This window comes from Nomascus leucogenys, chromosome 4, assembly GCF_006542625.1.
Source record: "Nomascus leucogenys isolate Asia chromosome 4, Asia_NLE_v1, whole genome shotgun sequence".
In the NCBI taxonomy this organism is placed as follows: domain Eukaryota; kingdom Metazoa; phylum Chordata; class Mammalia; order Primates; family Hylobatidae; genus Nomascus; species Nomascus leucogenys.
In genome coordinates, this window is record NC_044384.1 from 107,160,596 (window position 1) to 107,182,681 (window position 22,086).

At 37.8% G+C, this 22,086-nt stretch overlaps 1 protein-coding gene across 7 annotated transcripts in view; it reads right to left on the bottom strand.

Annotated features, from left to right (window-relative positions):
- TCAIM (T cell activation inhibitor, mitochondrial) overlaps window positions 1–22,086 on the bottom strand; it is a 67,398-nt gene that overhangs the window by 31,058 nt on the left and 14,254 nt on the right. For 3 of the 7 annotated variants that reach the window (XM_012511027.2, XM_012511032.2, XM_030812004.1), the window contains exons 2-5: window positions 19,674–19,746; window positions 16,604–16,739; window positions 12,890–13,043; window positions 7,042–7,294 (exon numbers count right to left, since the gene is read on the bottom strand). In XM_012511027.2, coding sequence (XP_012366481.1) covers window positions 7,042–7,294; window positions 12,890–13,043; window positions 16,604–16,739; window positions 19,674–19,702 — 572 coding nt within the window. In that variant the 5' untranslated portion in view covers window positions 19,703–19,746. Of the gene's footprint in view, window positions 1–7,041; window positions 7,295–12,889; window positions 13,044–14,648; window positions 16,265–16,603; window positions 16,740–19,673; window positions 19,747–22,086 lie in introns of those variants that run through there. The other 4 variants (XM_003256942.4, XM_003256940.3, XM_030812005.1 and 1 more) reach the window with 3 other exon arrangements.

A 22,086-nucleotide genomic window follows, 5' to 3' on the forward strand; every position in this document is an offset into this window, starting at 1 on the left:
TGTATTTACGTGTATGTAACTAAATGAAGTATTTTGAGAAATAATACTTAAACTCACTACTAGAAATGCATTCACAATATATAGTTAAAATAAAAAAAAAAAAGAAAGCAAAGCAAAACAACTTTGCTGGTCCTGAGTCACTAAATTTTGCATTATCACTTGTAATTTTAAAAACAGTGACTTAGCCTATAAACAAGGGGAAGAGTAAATAAATGCATGATAGGAGTTAAATCATGACTATCAAATCCCAAACATTCTATAGAATAGTTCCAATGTTGTAGGTGTCCAATATGGTATTTCATGAACACAAAAATTGATTCAAAGTTTAGACACTGAAAGTGAAATGTAAATATATCTGAGCTAAGGTCAAATAGAAAAAAAAGAACTCTGGGCCGGGCACGGTGGCTCACGCTTGTAATCCCAGCACTTTGGGAGGCCGAGGCGGGTGGATCACGAGGTCAGGAGATCGAGGCCATCCTGGCTAACATGGTGAAACCCCGTCTCTACTAAAAAATACAAAAAATTAGCCGGGCGTGGTGGCGGGCGCCTGTAGTCCCAGCTACTGGGGCGGCTGAGGCAGGAGAATGGCGTGAACCCGGGAGGCGGAGCTTGCAGTGAGCCGAGATTGCGCCACTGTACTCCAGCCTGGGTGATAGAGCGAGACTCTGTCTCAAAAAAAAAAAAAGAAAAAAAGGAACTCTGACATTCACTGGTATCTTAGTAGCTGTAAGAATAGTATTTCAATGGTCTTTTTCTAGTTCAATGACATGTTTGTTCAGTGGGATAGACATTTCATATGGAATTGTTTTGTTTATATAAAATGGATCTGGTTAGCTCCTCTCAAATACAAGCTATATAATTAAAGTACATTTTTGTTTTAACATAATTTGATAATCAAAGAATATACCCAAAATATAGAAATACAAAAATTCACAACACAGAACAGCATTTCCTAATTTTTTTAGACTGGAACATTCCTTTTATTATTTTATATAATTTTCAAAAACTACTTAGGTATTAAAATTTTCTTTTCTTTTCTCTTTTCTTTTCTTTTCTTTTCTTTTCTTTTCAGACAGAGTCTCACTCTGTCACCCAGGCTAGAGTGCAATGGCACGATCTTGGTTCACTGCAATCTCTGCCTCCCAGGTTCAAGCAGTTCTCCTGCCTCAGTCACCTGAGTAGCTGGGACTACAGGCATGCGCCATCACGCCTGGCTAATTTTTGTATTTTTTTTTTTTAATAGAGATGGGGTTTCACCATGTTGGCCACCATCTTGACCTCAAGTGATCTGCCCACCTCAGCTTCCCAAAGTGCTGAGATTATAGGCGTGAGCCACCACACCTGGCCTAAAACTTTCATTTTATCATTTTTATATGGTATATAACAAAGGAATGTTGAAGTAAGATAAAACACAATCTGCTGAGAAATTCAAAATTACAAACCATGCCCTAAAATATACATTAAAATGTAATTACTGGATATAATATAAAAGTGGGTTAAATAGAGTTTTTATGACCTGATAAATCTCCCATTTTGTGTTTTTAAAAAACTCCTCCAGCCTGGGCAACCAAACAAGACCCTGTCTCAAAAAATATTAAAAAATAAAAATAAAAAACTCAACTGATTTATTTTTATGATTTCGTATTTTAATTTAAAAATGCTAGGACACAATTTTACCCTGCACTTCTCAGCAAAAGCAAAAACAGATAAAATTATTTTGAAAGTTAAAGTCTATACTAAATAACACTGTAATTATATTTTCTCGTTTAACATAGTGCTCAGAAACATTAAAACCATCTTAACTTGCTTTCAAGATTTAATTAAAAAGAAAATTTTGGGTGGGGTGCAGTGGCTCACACCTGTAATCCCAGCGCTTTGGGAGGCCAAGACGCGTGGATCATGAGGTTAGGAAATCAACACCATCCTGGCTAACACGGTGAAACCCCATCTCTACTAAAAATACAAAAAAATTAGCTGGGTGTGGTGGCAGGCACCTGTAGTCCCAGCTACTCGGGAGGCTGAGGCAGGAGAATGGTGTGAACCCGGGAGGCGGGGCTTGCAGTGAGCCAAGATCGAGCCACTGCACTCCAGCCTGGGTGACTGAGCGAGACTCTGTCTCAAAAAAAGAAAAAAAAAAAAAAAAGAAAATTTTGATCCAATGAATATAATTTGTAATTTAGGAGATCAGATTGATATAAATGTGCAGAATTACCATTTTTATGCTAATTCTGAACTATATAATTCAGCATGTGTTCCTTATGATTCCTCTCTATAATCTATATATGTAATGAAGATGAATTAAACAGTACGTGAATAAAAATTTAAACTGCATATGGCCAAAATGACCATGGTGGCTAACAGGTTTTAGTACACTTATAGGCACCATGAATCTCCCTACTAGGCAGTCACTTGATTCACATGATTTGAAAGCTCTGAAATGGTTCAACAGTTTTACAATTATTTGTATAATAATTACAGATATAAAAAAAAATCAGTACAGTTTTCTCTTGCTATACATGAGGCATTAGTTCCAAGCCCACCCATGGGTACCAAAATCTGTGCATACTCAGGTCCTGTAGTTGGCCCCGCCAAACTTGCATATACCAACAGTCGGCCTTCCCTATACATAGGTGTCACATCTTGCTAATACTGTATGTTTTCTTTCTTTCCTTCCTTCCTTTTTTCCTTCCTTCCTTCCTCTCCTTCCTTCCTTCCTTCCTTCCTTCCTTCCTTCCTTCCTTCCTTCCTTCCTTCTTTCTCTCTCTCTCTCTATTATTATTTCAATAGTTTTTGGGGAGCGAATATGGTATTTTCAATCTGCTTTTGGTTGAAAAAAATCCGTGTAAGAGTGGATCTGCACACTTCAAACACACATTCTTCAAGGGTCAACTGTAATTGAAATGAGAAATTGATAGAGATACCATTCTGGCTTTTATGATATAAGCTCCTGGAACCCTTACTAGGAAAAACTACCATATATTAAAACATTGAACAAACCCTCAGCAGAGGTTCCTTCAAACTGGGCAATGCTCATGCTCGGGGAAAGGTCAACAGGCTCTGGGCCTATGTGAACATGCTAGAATTGGGAAACCAGGTTATGTTAGGGAGATAAGAGATATGAAACCTTTCAGATGAGTGCAGGTATTATAATGCTGCATCAGCACTGTAAGACGTGCTGGTAAAGGGATTTAGCCTACACTGCATTTCACTCTTAACGGCCCAATGAGCAGTATTCCTTGTCTTGTCTTGGTGCAGTGTAGTACTGTCCTCTCTCTCCTACCCAGCCTGGACTTTTTGCTCTAAAATTACACATTCTGAAGCTAAACTCAAACTCCATGAGTTGTGATGATCTGGTTCAGGTAAATCAATAAGATGTCAATGCTTAAGAAATATAGTCTAGCTGGGCATGGTGGCTCATGTCTGTAATCCCAGCACTCCGGAAAGCTGAGGCAGGAGGATCACTTGAGCTCAGGAGTTTGAGACCAGCCTGTGCAACACAGTGAGACCTTGTCTCTACTAAAAATAAAAAAGTTAGCCAGGTATGGCCAGGCACGGTGGCTCATGCCTGTAATCCCAGCATTTTGGGAGGTCGAGGTGGGTGGATCACCTGAGGTCAAGAGTTCGAGACCAGTCTAGCCAACATGGTGAAACCCTGTCTCTACTAAAAATACAAAAATTAGCCAGGGGTGTGATGGCATGTGCCTGTAATTCCAGCTACTCGGGAGGCTGAGGCAGGAGAATGCTTAATCCGAGAGGTGCAGGTTGCAGTGAGCCGGAGGTTGCAGTAGTCGAGATAGTGCCATTGCACTCCAGCCTGGGCAACAGAGTGAGACTCCATCTTTAAAAAAAAAAATTAGCCAGGTATGGTGGCACATGCCTGTAGTCCCAGCTACTCTGAAGGCTGAGGCGGGAGGATCACTTGAGCCCAGGAGTTTGAGGCTGCAGTGAGCTATGATCATGCCACTGCACTCCAGTCTGACAGAGTAAGACCCTGTCTCAAAAAAAAAAAAAAAAAAAAGAAATTAAAAAAGAAATACAACCTAAGGCCCTTCAATATAAGCATTAAAAACTAAAAAAAAAAAAAAAAACCTATCTACTGTAATGCTATGCCATTATTAATTTCACTTTATGAAGCTAAAAAAAGGCTCTAACTGCTTAATAATGGGTTTACTTTAATTTCTGTAAAGATAAAATAGCTATTGACAAGATGGATAATAATAATCAGTGATTTAGAAAGCTAAATTTCCACTGACTTCAATTTCTAAAACAGTGGTTTTTTTTTTTTTTTTTTTTTTTTGAGACAGAGTCTCACTCTGTTGCCCAGGCTGGAGTGCAGTGGCGTGATGTCGGCTCACTGCAACCTCCACCTCCCCGGTTCAAGCGATTCTCCTGCCTCAGCTTCTTGAGTAGCTGGGACTACAGGTGCCCGCCACCATGCTAATTTTTTGTGTTTTTAGTAGAGACGGGGTTTCACCGTCTTAGCCAGGATGGTCTCGATCTCCTGACCTCGTGATCCACCTGCCTCGGCCTCCCAAGGCATTTTTTATGTTGCTGTCCTCTTAAAGGGTAGACAAGTCAGAGGGACTTGTTTTTTGAGCTTGTCCTCATAACTGTCAAAATGAAAGCCTGAATTTAAGACAAAGCTGACTTTTGAGGAAATCAAGAATTCACAGCAACATAACTTACCTATGCATAGAAATTTTCCTTAAGACAATGTGTCTTTCACTAAAAATAGCAGATTTTTTTAGTTAACATTAATGAAATTAACAGAGGCAATTTAAGAAAAAATGGCCCTCTACATTCATTGCTAAGTGACTTCTATTGCTACACTGTGTATGTTACTTCGCATTCCCATATTAAAGCCTGAGTTCTTCATACTGAGCCTCTAGCACATCACATTTAGTTATTCAACAATTCTCTAGTTCAGTTCAATGAAAATACTGGATGGATTCTATGAATCTATGAAGTAGATTAGTAGACACAGAGATTATCAAAACATATTCCCTACTCTTAAGAACTCATATAGTCTAATGTAATATAAGAAAGTCTCCTTTTACTAAAGACTAAGGAATTTTATTGGATAAACGACATACAAATAAAAAAATTATAAATACTGAGCTTAGATAAGGAACCCAGTTGAATACCACTTATCTTGTTGAGTTGGCTTTCCATAGTTTCAATATATTTTCATTACTTTGCTGGGTGTCTAAGCCCAGTTCTAGGTCCTTGGGTCACTCTTTTCATGATGGCTGCACATCCAGCTCCAAATAAAAACTGTGTTCTACGAAATACTCAACTGAACCACAGACCAACTGCTTCTCTGAAATCCTTTAATACATTATTCTTAAGCCCTTTTAACTTGAGTGAAGTCCAAAAACTGTTATTTTTGCTATTTTGGCTTGATGTATTCAATTTCACTGTTTTCTGTACCCTTTAGGCCAGTAATCCCCAACTTTTTGTTCATCTAGACACAGCGCAAGATAAGTACAACAATATTGTCCTGCGGGTGTAAGCAGAAGTTGTATGTGCTGTATCCCACATAAAACTTGAAGGCAAGGCTGAGAACCTCTCTTCCAGTTTGTGCTCAGAGAAATCTACTTCAATTCCCACTGTAGCCTCTGTGTGCAATTAACCTTAAATTATCTCTTCTGTTTTTCTATACCAAAATTTTCAATTCAGCAACCTCTATGCCACCATGACTCTACTTTTTATTTATTTATTATTTTTTGGAGACAGGGTCTCACTTTGTCACCCAGGCTGGAGTGCAATGGCATGATCATAGTTCACCACAGCCTCAAACTCCTGTGCTCAAGGGATCTTCCTGCCTCAGCCTTCCAAGTAGCTAGAACTACAAATGTGTACCACCATGCCTAGCTAAATTTTTGTATTTTTTGTAGAGATGGGGTCTCACTATGTTGCTCAGGCTGGTTTCGAACTCCTGACCTCAGGAAATCCTCCCACCTCGGCCTCCCCAAATGCTGGGATTATCGGCATAAGCCACAGTGCCAGGCTCTTCATTTTTTACCTGACTTCTTACTGTGTCATTACTTCTGGTCCATCATTAAATTGTTATTCCCAAACCCACATTTCCATCTCAGAAGAGAATCTGAACAATTAAAGTCTTCATATTTAGGGAAGTGATTTATCCATCAGTTATGCATATAGACAAATATCATAGACTATCACACATAGGTACATACATACACGTCTTCAGACACATACTTCTGTACTTTTCTGTACTAGACTCTGCTACCTTCCTACCTTTTCAGCCTTATTTAGAATCTAGCTAGGTAACAAGGAGCAATCCCTTAGTATAGATAATCCACAAAGCAGATATTATGCCAGTGGATAATGAAGGATCATTTACTATGCCATAATGAGAGAATCCTCTGATAAGCCACTGGACTTTTTAGATACGATCATAGGAAGAGAATGATGGGTCTTTATGAAATCCAAAAATGACTTAAAAAACATTAAGGTGACTTTACAAATAAGGCATGTCAAATAATAGAAAACATTTTATATATGGTTTTTATAATTTAAAAAGTAACTCTTTAAAGCAGCTATTCTAGATGATATTTAATAATTTTGTCACCATGTATTTTTCTTATGTATGGATTATTACACTAAAGTCCATCACTACTGAACTATCTGTTAGAAATGCCTAACACATGAAGAAGGGTAAAAAATATTTGTATAGTCTTAGGTATAGCCTTTCTCCATGTACCGGGGGTAACTTGAATAGAATTTTTAAAAGTTAAACAAAACAATCTCCTGCATGTGTTTGGTATCAAAAGACCACAACTTTAAATACAGTTGGAAGTATTTTGGCAGCTTTAAGTAAGAAACATGAAATATATTTTTCATAATGATTACTGGATTAACTAGACTGATAGTATTACTTTTCCTGGAAAATTAGGCTTTAATTTTAAATGTGAACTACACTTTTTATTTATAAAAAAAGTTTTTGCCATCCCAATAAATCAGTGTCATAAACACAAACTACAAATACAGTTTAGTTAGATAAAAACTTTTACATACGTGAGAGTTGTTTCCACTCTCGAGACTTGTTCAAGGTCTTCATCAGGGTCCTTGAATCCAGTAAAGGAGTAATAAGACTTGTCCCATTTGATGGGCCTGTCAGGCATCCTTTTAGCTTCTTTGAGAGGCTGGGTATGCACATTAGTATTCAAGCTTTGGATATGTTCAACAGATAAACTGCAGGAGTTGAGAATATATAATACTGTGCTTAGCAGATCTCTGGTGTGCAAAGTAAATTTGACTGCTCGAAATCCTAGAGAATATAATTCCCCCAAACAATTAATACAGATGATTATTTGCTTTATTTCAACATATATAAAATCAAAATCTTTTAAGACATTCTATTACTGATTTAAATTCGTCCTATTAGCAAATCACCTGTAAATGGAAAATGACTTCCCTTCTCTAAAACTATACCACACTATTTTTACCTTCATGAATTACTTCAATCATCAGCTCCATTTTCTAGTTTGGCTCCAGTGACCAAACCCATCCCAGCCCAACAAGGGGATTCAGAATATTCTCAATTCTGTTGATAAATCTGGTCTCTTAAGAGAGAGAAAAGCTCTCCTATAAGCAGGTGTCCACCAAAGATAGTTTCTAATGGAGACAGGAGAATACAAGTGTACACTGTGACAGCAGTTCAGATAAGAGGGGCCATATAATCTAGTCTCAGTGGTCACAGAAACCCATCTTGAATTTTCTCTATGATTGAAGGAGATGGTCCTCATACTTGCTCACTCGACTAGGTAGTAACCCAATATTTTCAGGAGTGATTTAAAATTCTCTAGTTGTTTAAAAGTTACTCCTGTAATCCCAGCACTTTGGGAGGCCAAGGTGGGTGGATTATGAGCTCAGGAGTTTGAGACCAGCCTGACCAAGATGGTGAAACCCCATCTCTACTAAAAATACAAAAATTAGCCAGGCACAGTGGTGGGTGCCTGTAATCCCAGGTTACTCGGGAGGCTGAGGCAGGAGAATCACTTGAACCTGGGAGGTGGAGGTTGCAGTGAGCCGAGATTGTACCACTGCACTCTAGCCTGGGTGACAGAGCAAGACTCTGTCTCAAAAAAAAAAAAAAAAAAGTTACTGATTTTGATGTTGGGTAATCATTGGGCTAAGGTAAGTAATCTAATTGGTGAAGTCATCAATAAAAAATCCACTGGTTTTGTCTTTTTTCTTTTCTGGGTGTTAGGCATGGTTCCAGCTTAATTTACATATCTTTTCAATCAACACTACTACCAACTATGCCATTATCATTTCTCTTGTCAAATGTGAAGGAACATAGATTAAGAATGAAGCCAGGGCTTAAATCTGAGTTGACACCAAGCCAAATATTTTCTCCACTACAACATGCTGACTCTTTGCTTTTTTAAAAAACTATTTTTAATTAGTTTTGAAAATTAAAAGCAAAAGTCTCCTGTTAGCAGGCATACAACTTTACCATCTTTGCTTGAGGTAATCACTATTAACAGGTACATATTCTTCCAGACCTGCTCTATCCAAGGTGGTAGCTACTAGCACACGTGGCAATTTAAAATTAAATTGATTGAAATGAAATAAAAATTTAAAATTAAGTTCTTTGGCCACATTGGCCACATTTCAAGTGCTCAATAAACACACGGGGCTAGGGCCTGCCATATTAGATGATGCAGATATGGAACATTTCCCCCATCACAGAAAGTTCTCTTGGGCAGCACTGTTCTTTGACCTTTTCCGTCTATGTGCTTGTATGTGTGTATCATGTATGAGGCCCGGGCAGTGGTTCATGCCTATAATCCTACCACTTTGGGAGGCTGAGGCAGGTGGATCACTTGAGGCCAGGAATTCGAGACCGGCCTGGCCAACAAGGTGAAACTCTCTCTACTAAAAATACAAAAATTAGCGGGTATGGTGGTGCACTCCTGGAATCCCAGCTACTCAGGAGGCTGGGGCAGGAGAATCACTTCAACCCAGGAGGCGGAGATTGCAGTGAGCCGAGACTGCGCCACTGTACTTAAGCCTGGCAGCAGAGCAAGACTCTGCCTCAAAAAAAAAAAAAAAAAAAAGTATTTGCAACTGATGACAGACACCACAATTTAAATCATTGTCAGAGATACACATTCTACTTGCCACATCAACTTATGAGATCCAGAACATGCCAACCAATAAATAGTTTTTTTTAGTTCAATAATTTGGGTAAACTTAGAACTACTGGCAAGGGAATTATTCTAGTCAGTGAAGGAGGAAAGGAAAACCCAAATTGCTGCACTGGAGGTTAAGAAAAAATAGCTCATCTTCAGAAGTGCAAAGTCAAGGATTAAATCTGTTTCCATCTCAATTTATCAGCTCATTATTTAATCCAACTTAAGGGCTGCTATATAGTGAGGACTGCCTGTACCACACTGCAAATATCCTTTACTGGTTCCTCAGGATACATTCCAAGAAGAATTTTGTGGCTTTGGGGAGAGAATTCCAGGCTGCAGAGTTTGTAGTTTGCACTAATTTATATACCCATCAATAATGTGGGAAAATGTATTTTTACCATTTATGGGTATTACCAGCAAAAAAAGAAAAAAATTAATGGGCAAAAAATCCTACCTAATTATTTCAGTTTGCGTTCGAATACTGAGGCCAAATAATTTTTTTTTTTTTTTTTTTGAGACAGGGTCCCACTCTGTCACCCATGCTGGAGTGCAGTGGTGCCTGCCATCTTGCCTCACTGCAACCTCTGCCCCCCGGGCTCAGGTGATTCTCCTACCTTAGGTTCTCGAGTAGCTGGGACTAGAGGCACATGCCATCACGCCTGGTTAATTTTTTGTATTTTTAGTAGAGACGGGGTTTTGCTATGTTGCCCAGGCTGGTCTGGAACTCCTGGACTCAAGCAATTTGCCTGCCTCGGCCTCTCAGAGTGCTGGGATTATAGGTGTGAGCCATCACCCATGGCCTAAAGATTTTTATATACTTAACTGACATTTATATGTGTTATTTCTTGAACTGTCTATTTATTGTCTTTCTCCATTTTTGGAATGGAACTACTCTGGTTTATTTTTAATTTGTAAAAACTCTTTATGTATTAGCATCATCTTTTTGTCATATAAGCTATATCTTTTCTCCCATTTCTAGTTTAATTTTTTCTGTAACCTTTTACATTTTTTTTTTTTTTTAAATGATAGTCTCGGCCAGGTGCGGTGGCTCATGCCTGTAACATCAGCACTTTGGGAAGCCGAGGTGGGCGGATCACGAGGTTAAGAGATTGAGACCATCATGGCCAACATGGTGAAACCCCGTCTCTACTAAAAATACAAAAATTAGCTGGGCGTGGTGGCGCTTGCCTGTAGTCCCAGCTACTCAGGAGGCTGAGGCAGAAGAATCGCTTGAACCTGGGAGGCAGAGGTTGCAGTGAGCCAAGATAGCACCACTGTACTCCAGCCTGGCGACAGAGTGAGACTCCGTCTCAAAAAAAAAAGACAGTCTCACTGTGTTTTCCAGTTGTCCAGGCTAGCCTCAAACTCCTGGGCTCAAGTGATTCCCCCACCTCAGTCTTCTGAGTAGCTGGGAGTACAGGCTTGTGTCACCATGCCCAGCTAATAAGCTATTTTTGTTTAAGAAATCATTCAAAGTTAACCATTAACTGAAAGTAAAGGATTCTGCTTTTACTCTACCAGAGCTGGCTACAGCTATTTGTCTTAGCATTAATTCACAGAAAGCTCTTAGCAAATCTTTAACTTGTTTTAAAATTTATTCTAATAACAACATTTACTTCCTCATGAACCACCAAAAAGATACGGAGCTGAAGAAATAATTTCAGCCTTTAAGGATTTCAATGTATTAATAATGCTAAAGGCTCACAAAATTTCAGTAATGAAAATCACTAGTAAACATTTTACCTTATTACCATCTTAATTATCCAAAGCTGATTAATGATTTCCAGTGTTCTAGAAATAAAAATTTTTAAAAAATCTACTTGATTTTAATTTTATAATCAGGTAAAAATGTTACAAAAGTAAAAATGTTTTAAATCTTTGTCAGAGGGCCAATCTTTGTTATAAAGGCAAAAGGAAAAATGATTAATTACAATATTTTAAAAGAAGAATTAATAGATAATGTGGTATACAAATCAAAACACTGGACTAGGAATAAGGACACATTAGTTCTAGTACCAGCTCTGTCCCTAATTTGCTGTGTGAAACTTTCTAAGTTTTCCACTAAGCTTTTAAATTCAGTTTACTCTTTAACTCCATGTATATTCAATATTTAAGACAAATCCAGCTGACAGTGGTAGTAGAAGCAGTAGTTGTAGCTGTAGGAACGAGCTTGACTCTTTCAACCACATACAAATAAAAACAGATTGATGATAATATTTTTATTTTAACAACTATAAAGGATATAATCTACCTCTAAAATTCCATCTGTCCTCCTGGAGAAATCATGAAATCTAAGTAGACCACTACATATAACTAAGATGTTATTTAATTCCTAGCCTAATCTTGACCCTAACAGGAGCATATATCTATTAAAAATATTTATGAATATTTGGTTTTACACTAGTAACAATGTATCTCAGTTGCTTATGAGACTGTCATGGCTAAAAACAGCACATTCATAATGTATTTAAACTTTCAAACAGAATTGTGTCACTTAGAGTGATCAACATGCTTATTATTCATTATTTACAGCATTCTTCAGTACAGCTGTTCCTTCACAAAAGGGCTATGAGTTGACTTTCTGTCTTTAAATATTGAAGAATAGGGCTATTTTTAATAAAACTCTAAGTCAGAGGTAGATGGAGAAACTGCCAAGAAAAGGAATTTGTGACTCTTGATCTCCCAAATTCAATTATGAGAAAATAAAAGGTAAGAGATCGTATACTATCAAATACCAGTCCCTGGAGAGACTGGGTGAGGAGTTGTCTGCGACACACTTCAGCATTCTTCAGATCAAGCTCTTCCTCCTTCCATTTGAAGTCCTGAGAGCCGTGGGAGGGTGAGGTGTAAATTAGGGATCTTCCATGTGAGTGGCCTCTACACAGTTCTCCAACTCTTTCATTTTAATAAATGAACACCCAGAAGTTAAAGGTGACACAGCTAGGTCACTGGCAGAGCTAGAAACAGATTTTAGATCTCAAAGACCTATCAAATTCTGAGTTTTATAACAGTTTGTTTCAAAAAAAAATTACAGTGTATCCTGTTTTAGCCTTAACTCACAGAAAGCACTCAGTGAATCTTTAAATTGTCTTAAGTTCATTCTAAAAATATAGTTATTTCCTCAAGGATCATCAAAAGCATGTATAATTAGAGAAATGATAGGCCTGTAGTGATCTTTACCTAAATATTTGTCCTTAATTTTAAATATGGATAAGCAGTAACAAAAAATAGTGAAAAGGTGGCTGTCTGCTAAGATTAATTGGATTTTAGCAGCAGCATAAAGTTGGAGTTAAAAGACCTGGGTTCAAGACTTATATTCTTTCTCTCTGGTCTTGGGAAAGGCACTGAACATCACTAAGTTATAATTGGGTAAATACTACCAGCCTCAGAGTATTCAGAGGACTAAATAAGAGAATGCAAGCTGTAGTTTTTAGAAATACATATTGTTTGGACATGTTTAACACTTAAAATAACACTGAACTGGTAAGGGAACAAATAGGAACACTTTAGTTTTAGAAACAAAAAAGTTTAAATACGCAAAAAATCACTTGTTCAAACATATGCAGCTAGGAATAGAATCTAATTCTAGGAAAACAATCAATTAAATGCTATTATTTTTCTATCACCAAAGTTTTGATCCAAAGATATTCTGGCAATGTCAAAATTAATGAACACATTTAACATGAAGCTTGCAAGGGACACACCAGAAATAAAAAACGTACCGGAAGTGCTAAAAGGTTCCTGGCCATCGGAGGAACTCTGGTCTGTTTCTCTTACATAAAATGTAAGCTGAGTTGGTTTCAAAGACTTGAAGCCTGGTTTCTGGAGGTTTTCTAAGTAGACACTTAACCTTTTAAGAGAATTTTCATTGGTTTCCTGGAAAAAAAACATTAAGGGCATTTACATACAAAATAGAACAAGGAAATATCAGAAATGATATCTATCTAACCTTTTAAACACATTGAGAGTATTAAATAATTTAGTATTTAAATACTAAGAGTATTAAATAATTCAGTATTTAAAAATGTTGGGATTTCATAGCTCTTTGGTAAAAGATAAAATTGGATCTACATCTCACAACATGTAACAGAATGAACTCCATATGGGTAAGATGTAAAAAGATGTAACCATATAAGGAATAGAAGAAAACATGGTTAAATTCCTTTATAACCTAAATGTGGAAAATGCCAATGACTAAATATCCCGAAGTAATAAATGATTGTTTATTTAATTTATTCTAATATGATGTTCTTAGCCATATGAGTCCTGTAGGCAAGTGTGGGATAATTATTGCCATTGTAAGACTAAATCTTCATCATTTTTTGATAAATATTTCTATTTTTGCTAAAAAGCAACACAAAAAGGCTGGACGTGGTGGCTTATGTCTATAATCCCAGCACTTTTTGGGAGGCTGAGGTGGGCAGATTGCCTGAACTCAGGAGTTTAACAGCCCGGGCAACATGGTGAAACCCCGACTCTACAAAAAATTCAAAAATTAGTTGGGCACAGTGGTACATGCTTGTGGTTCCAGCTACTCAGGAAGCTGAGGTAAGAGGATCACTTGAGCCCAGGAGTTCAAGGCTGCAGTGAGCCCCTTAATGGTGCCACCACACTCCCCACCTGGGTGACACAGCAACACTCTATCTCCAAAAAAATTTAAAAAAGATTATGTATAGGAAGTGAATAGGAATTGGGTAAAGGAAACAGGAATATAGGAATGAGACTTCTCATTAAACTTTGTATTTAGTTTTGATTTTTTTTTAAACCCACAATGTTTTGCAGATTTTTAAATTAAATTAAAGAGGATTGAAAAAAACAACCCAAAAATCCTGTGCATCACTGTGAAACCCTGGACTTTGAGTTCGATGCTATGAACAGATGGGACTTTAAGCCAGTCTTCCTAAGAAAAGGGGCAAGGGTGTTCTCTAATAGTAGGAAGAAGACTGAACTGAACATGTGGTGGCAAGAAGAGTGACACGAAGAGTGACAAGAAGAGTGAACAGTCTTCATGGAGCTTGCATTTTAGTGAGGGGAGAAAAATAAACAACAAACCGAATAAATAAGGAAATAGGGTACATGGAAAGGAAAACAAAACAAGAAGTACTGCAGGGTAAAGAGCGGGGGGAATGCTAGGAAGGAAAGCAGAGATGGCAATTTAAAATAGGGTAGTTTTAAAAACAAAACAAAACAAATACAAGTAATAGTGTAGTCTGGGAGAGCCTCACTGAAAGGTGACACTTCAGTGAGAAAGTAAAGGAGAAGCCATATCTGGGATATCTGGGAAAAGGATGCTCTAAGCAGAGGCAGCAGCTAGGGCAAGGGCTTGACACAAAGGAGGAGTCAATAAATACAAGTTTAAAGATAACATGAAAATGTAAACTTATCAGAACGATTAAACTCTAGGCACATTGTGTCAGGGGTCCCCAAGACCACTCTCAGGTTCAATGATTTACTAGAAGGATTCACAGAACTCAGACAAGCTGTTTTATTCACCATTATGGTTTATTACAACAAAAGAATGGAGATTAAAATCAGCAAAGGGAAAAGGTGCATAGAGCAGAATCAGGAGAGACCACGTGCAAGTTTCCAGTTGTCATTTCACAGTGGAGTTTTATAGAGAGTGCTTAAACCCCCCAGCAATGGTGTGTGACAATACGTAAAAGTGTTGCCAACCAAGGAAGCTCATCCAAGTCTGGATGTCCAGAGTTTTACTGGGGGTCAGTCAGGTAAGCATTTAGTGCTTATGTGACTCACTTTAGCTACTCAGTCTCAGCTCCCCAAATCCCCGAGGTCAAATGAATACAGTGCAGCCCAGGGTCTTAGACACAGGAAAACAGGTATTCACTATAAATCGTATTGTTAGCATAAACTATCTGGCATGGTCTAAGGCCTCAGGCAAACAGAAACATTCCTATCAGGTGGGATATTCCAGGGGCTCAGAGCTCATTTCCCAGTAACCAGTCAAAGGTCAGCATTGAGGTCAGACCTTTCTCTGGAATGTGCAAGGTTTAAGCAACCCAAGCTTGCTGAGTTAACCCTTTACCACACGTAGAAGTTTTTGTTGTTTGTTTTTTAAATTTAGGAGATGAGGTCTCACTATGTTGCCCAGGCTTGAATTCCTGGGCTCAAGTAATCCTCCTGCCTCAGCCTCCCTAGTAGCTGGGACTACAGGTGTGCCACCATGCCCTGCTGCATACGGAAGTCTTAATTGAAGTATTAATTTAAAAAAATACATTGGTAGAATAACATTAAAGTATTACTAAGCTTGATTTTTCTACACATTTTGAATTTAAAAACTTTATTAATGCATCCCCAAGGTAATGAATATTTTTATGTTGATTCAATTTACTGGTAACTTTGAAAAGTTCTGACTTTGAGTAGCCAACATATGTATCAAATATCATAACCAGAATATTTTCCTAGAAGCGAAAAAGCAAAATAGATTTTCCGTTGCAAGTAGAAAAAAATAACAATGTTCTAATTTTCAAGATTTCAAGTTCCTTTTCATATTAAACTAGATATCAGTGTTAATGAAAATAGAAGGAACCAATGAAGTAATTCCAAAGCACGTGGCTTTGTAATATATAGTAGTCCCTTGGTATCCACGGGGGATTTGTTCCAGGACCTCCTGTGGATACCGAAATCTGCAAATGCTCAAGTCTCTCCTATAAAATAGTGTAGTAGTTGCAAATAACCTATGTATATCCTCCCATATACTTTAAGTCATTTCTAGATTACTTATAATACCTAATATAATGTAAGTGCTATGTAAGTAGTTGTTATCCTGTGTTGTTCAGGGAATAATGACAAGAAAGAGAAGTCTGTTCATGTGTAGTACAGATGTATTTTTTTCCCCTAATATTTTCAGTCTGAGGTTGGTTGAATCCATGGATATAAAACCCATGGATATGAAGGACTGACTGTATTTTCTAATGTTAAAATATATTGACTGTCTTAACTACATCTACCATAAGTCATTTTTCATATCAGTTTGTATTCCTGGAGCACACGTTAACTGGTGTTGTAGGGGAGTGGTCCAGCAGCATGCATCATAAGGAAAAATCACTAGGGCATTGAAAACTCTTCCATGTATCATCCTTTAAAAAAAAAAGAGAGAGAGATTGATCATGATAATAGAGGTCTCAAGTTTTCTTTCAAACCCTTAACTGTACTTCAAAAATTGGTACCAAAAACATGATTACTAGTACTCTAAAGAGTTTAAAGGACAGCTTTATCGCCTGCACAAAACAATGACAGCTTTCATAAAAAAAGCTCTATTTTCAATTTTCAGTATCTACATTTCAAATTAGTTCAAAGCATTGATTATATCACCACAACAGAATAATCCACATTTATAGAACTCTATGTATTATATTGTATCAAAGGTAAATAAGCAGAAATGTACACTAATGGTTTAAAAATAAATAAATGTTTACCCTTTCTATGGGGTGCTGTCCAAAGAAATCTGGATGTACTGCAAAATAGAAAGGCCTCAAGGCATTGACTGCTTCAGCTCCTGATAAAGCTCTTGAATAGGGAAACCAGTGTGGAAATATCTTGTCTAGACATAACCTTTTAAAAAGATGTGGACTGATTATTCATTGAGGCACTCTCACACACACAAATCCTCAATGTATAAAGTGACAATAAAACTAAACATACTATGCACAGCAGAAACAAGATAGACACTTTGTGGTTTTCTGAAATCTATTAGTTTTACAAGCGGTGAGTACCACGTGTTTTCTAAAACAGTGGTTATAAATTTTTCTGGTGCAAAATGAGAAATATTAAATAATATTACAATTTCCCCTCAATACTCCACTTTGAAATTCAGCTGACTTCACTGCAAATGATAACAATTTTCTTTATAAGTTTCTTATTCAGATCAAAAAATCTTAATATCCAAAAGTGTAATTCTTTCTATACATATATCTCTCTATATCTATCTCTTTCTCTCTTTCTTTCTTTCAGACAGAGTCTTGCTTTGTTGCCCAGGCTGGAGTGCAGCGGTGCGATCTCCGGGGGTCAAGTGATCCTCTCACCTTACCCTCCCAAGTAGCTGGGACTACAGGCATGTGTCACCACACCCAACTAGTTCTTTTGCTGATCTCAAACTGCTGGCCTCAAGCAATACTCCCGCCTTACCCTCCCAAAGCAATGGGATTACAGTCATAAGCCACCATGCCTGGCTCAATTTCTTCTTTATAGTAGCAAACATTTTGATAATTATTATACTTAAAAAGAGATACAGATGTCTTTTAGTTCATTCCCTCATTATTAGCATGCTAAAATTATACTAGTTGGATAACTTGATATTCTCATTCTTTTTTTTTTGAGACGGAATCTTGCTCTGTTGCCCAGGCTGGAGTGCAGTGGCACGATCTTGGCTCACTGCATGCAATCTTCTGCCTCTCGGGTTCAAGTGACTCTCCTGCCTCAGCCTCCTGAGTAGCTGGGACTATAGGCATGTGCCACTACGCCGATTAATTTTTTTTTTTTTGTATTTTTAGTAGAGACAGGGTCTTACCATGTTAGTCAGGCTGGTCTCAAACTCCTGACCTCAGGTAATCCACCCGCCTCAGCCTCCCAAAGTACTGGGATTGCAGGCATGAGCCACCACACCCAGCTGTGATATTCTCATTCTTAAGTTTTGTAACCCACCTGGGAGTGTTTTTTAAAAGTACAGTGTTTAAATCCAAATGAAATTATTTGCAGTTTTTTGAAAGCACTTCCACAACACCTATTTTTAAATGTTATAATTTACCTTTTCCATCCTAAGCTTTTTTTTTTGAGACAGAGTCTCACTCTGTTGCCCGGGCTGGAGTGCAGTGGCGCGATCTTGGCTCAACCTCTGTCCCCTGGGTTCAAGCAATTCTCCTGCCTCAGCCTTGCAAGTAGCTGGGATTACAGGTGCATGCCACTGTGCCCAGTTAATTTTTGCATTTTTAGTAGAGATGGGGTTTCACCATGTTGGCCCGGCTGGTCTTGAACTCCTGACCTCAAAGGATCTGCCCGCCTCGGCCTCCCAAAGTGCTGGGATTACAGGCGTGAGCCACTGTGCCTGGCCCAACCTAAGCTTTTTATAATAAGTCTCTAAACATTGCACATGCTTTTGTTCTCATACATTAGGTGTGCCAAGTCTTTAGAAAAGTTTTATGTTTTTAAAATGGTAGAGATTGTGGAATCATTTCTGGTGATTTTTAAACAATCTGGGGACCACCAACCTATTTGCAGATTATCTTTTGTTTCTCCCATATATTTGAACCTTCTATAAAGTCAATATATGGATTTGTACATCAAAGATTAGAACAGGAGTTTAAAGTAAAGGAAACAATCAGCCAAGATAAATATGAGCTAGTCTAAGTAAACCACAGTGGCAACTCCACTTATCCCTCTGAGCTTCCGTTCTCATTTCCCAACATCTGACATACACTTAGCTCTCCTGCCAGCTGCTCAAATTTTACATATCTAAAAAAGGAGTACGAGTCATTATTGTCTTTCTAAATTCAGCCTGGTTACAGAAGGCCAGGGAGCAGTTAGCAACTCAATCCAGGATTATCTTCCTTATTTTTGTTATTGTGGTACCACCTTTCTCAATGTTGCAAAGCACAAAACCCAAATTAGTTCACTACCCCCACTCGCTATCAGTTAGTAAAGTCTTCTCACTTTACAATGTTCAATGAAATCATTCCTTCTTTCCACTTTCTCTGCTATCAATTATCATCACTACAAAACTGGACTGTACAGCCTCATAATTAGTCTACTCTGCTGTCCGTTTCTCTAACCATATTGGGTATCACCAACAGATTAACTTTCTTAAAATCCCACCATCACTGTATTCCTTACTCAAACAGCTTTGGTGGTGCCCTAATTCCTGCAGAATAAATCCACTCCTTAGTCTGGTATTTGAAACCCTCTTTCATTGTTTCCCCATCTATCTTTCCAACTTGATCTCCAATCACTCATTATAGAAACCCTCAGTTCCAGCTCCCAAGAATCTTCCTCATTCTCCCCTTTCTGTCCTTCATAATTTCTAAGCCCTGACGCATCCTCCCTGACCTGCATTTTTATCTATCCAAATTGAACAATTACTGCACACCTGCCATGCGCCAGGAGGCATTGTATCTATTCCCCCAGAACCTTCCCTTTTGTATTCTCATTAGTCTCTCCCTCTTTTAAACTCTAAAGAAAAGAAACTGTGTGCCCTAGATGCTTGAAACATAATACCATAAAGTGAATTGTGTTAAGAGGAAACTTGATCTGTTTTTCCTTTTAAGCTTTTCACACCTAACTATTCCGAAGGACAGTATTCTTTTCACCTTCTACTCTGAATATACTCTTGGAGGACCTGTCTTCTCATATAAATTTTCTTTCCTTTTTTGTTCCAGCTTTCCACCATAATATAACTTCAGAATTGGAAAAATAATAACAAACTGAAATAAACCAAATGCATAACAGACCTCCCCCCGCCACAATACTAATTACAGATTGGACCACGATGCTTACCTCCTCATAGGTCTCAGGTGGCAAAACATTTCTGAATATATATGTACGTCAACTTCCAGGCATCCATTAATTGCTTAAAAGTTAAGCAGATATCACAAATGAACAAGTAGAATTTTAAATGTAAAACACATTATGATTTATATTATCACCCCAAAATATGAAATACTTAGTTATTAATCTTATAAAATATGTATAAAATCTAGACAAGGAAAACTACAAACTCAGATGAAGGAAATAGGAAGACTAAATAAATGGAGAGATACTCCATGTTCATGGATAGGAAGACTCAATATTGTCAAGATGTCATTCTTCCCAACTTGATCTATAGATTCAGTGAAATTCCAATCAAAATCCCAGCAAGTTAGCTTGTGGATACTGACAAATGGATTCTAAAGTTTATAAAGAGAGACAAAAGACCCAGAGAGTAGCCAACTCAATAAGGAAGGAGAACAAAGGTGGAAAAATGATACTTTATTTCAAGACTTACTCTAAAGCTACAGTAATCAAGACAGTGCGGTGTTGGTCAAAGAATGAATAGATCCATGGAACAGAATAGAGAGCCCAGAAATAGATTCATACAAATAAAGTCAACTAATCTTTGGCAAAGGAACAAAGGCAATCCAGTGGAGCAAAGATAGCTTGTTCAACAAATGACACTAAAACAATCGTACATCCACATGCGAGAAAATTAACCTGGACACAGACCTTACATTTTTCACAAAAATTAACTCAAAATGGGTCATAGACCTAAATATAAAATGCTGTAAAACTCCTAGAAGATAACAAAAGAGAAAATCTAGATGACCTTGGGGATAGAAATGACTATTTAGTTATAACACCAAAGGCACTATCCAGCTTAACTGGTAAAGTTGGACTTCAGTAAAACTGAAAAATTCTGCTCTGGGAAAGACAATGTCAAGAGAATGAGAAGAAAAGCCACACACTTGGAGAAAATATTTGCAAAAGACACATCTGATAACAAACTATTATCCAAAATATACAAAGAACTCCTAAAGCTTAACAATGAGAAAACAAGCAACCCAATTAAAAATGGGCAAAAAACCTTAACAGACACCTCATCAAGAAGACATACAGATGGTAAATAAGCATATGAAATGCAGTTCAACATCATGTGTTGTCAGACAACTGCAAATTAAAACAGTGAGATGCCGCTGCAAATCTATTAGAACGGCCAAAATCGAAAACATTGACAACACCTGCTGGTAAGGATGTGCGGCAACAGCAACTCTCATTCGCTGCTAGTGGGAAGTGAGAATGCAAACAGGTGCAGCCACTTTGGAAGACAGTATGGCAATTTCTTACAAAACTAAACATACTCTTACCATACTACACAGCAATAGTAGTCCTTGGTAATTTACAAAACAAACTGAAAACTATGTCCACACAAAAACTAGCACACAGGTGTTTATAGAGGCTTTATTTATAACTGCTAAAACTTGGAAGCAACCAAGATGTCCTTCAGTAAGTAAATGGATAAACTGTGGTACATCCAGACAATTGAATATTATTCAGGCTAAAAAAAAGTCAGGAAGGAAACTTAACTGGATACTACTAAGTTAAAGAAGTCGGCCAGGCGCAGTGGCTCACACCTGTAATCCCAGCACTTTGGGACGCCGAGGCAGGCAGATCACCTGAGGTCAGGAGTTTGAGACCAGCCTGACCAACACGGTAAAACCCTGTCTCTACTAAAAATACAAAAATTAGCCGGGTGTGGTGGTGGGCGCCTGTAATCCCAGTTACTTGCGAGGCTGAGGCAGGAGAATTGCTTGAACCCAGGAGTCAAAGGGTTGCAGTGAGCTGAGATCACGCCTTTGCACTCCAGTATGGGCAACACGAGCAAAAACTCTGTCTCAAAAAAAAAAAAAAAAAAAAGAAGTCAATCTGAAAAGGCTGTATACTGTATGATTCCAAGCATATGAATTCCAAGCAGTCTGGGAAAGGCAAAAAGTCTGAAGACAGTATAAAAAGATCTGTGGTTGCCACGGGTTAATCGATAGGGAGCGATGAACAGGCATAGCTCAGAGGATTTTTAGGGCAGTGAAACTATTCTGTATGAATGATACTACAATGGTGGAAGCATCATTTGTCAACATTTGTCAAAATCCTTAGAATAGACAACACCAAGTGAACCCTCAGGTAAAGCATGGACTTGGGGTGATAAGGATGTGTCAATGTAGATTGACTGTAATAAATATACCATTTTGGTGTGGATGCTGACAGTGAGGGAGGTTATGTGTGAGTAGGGATGGAAGTATGTGAAACTCTCTTTACTTTCTGCTAAATTTTGCTGTGAACCTAAAATTGCTCTGAAAATTAAAGTCTATTTTTAAAACAAGCTAGGGAGATAAAAGTGGGGGAAAGGATTTGAATTACATGAACTTTTCCAATAATT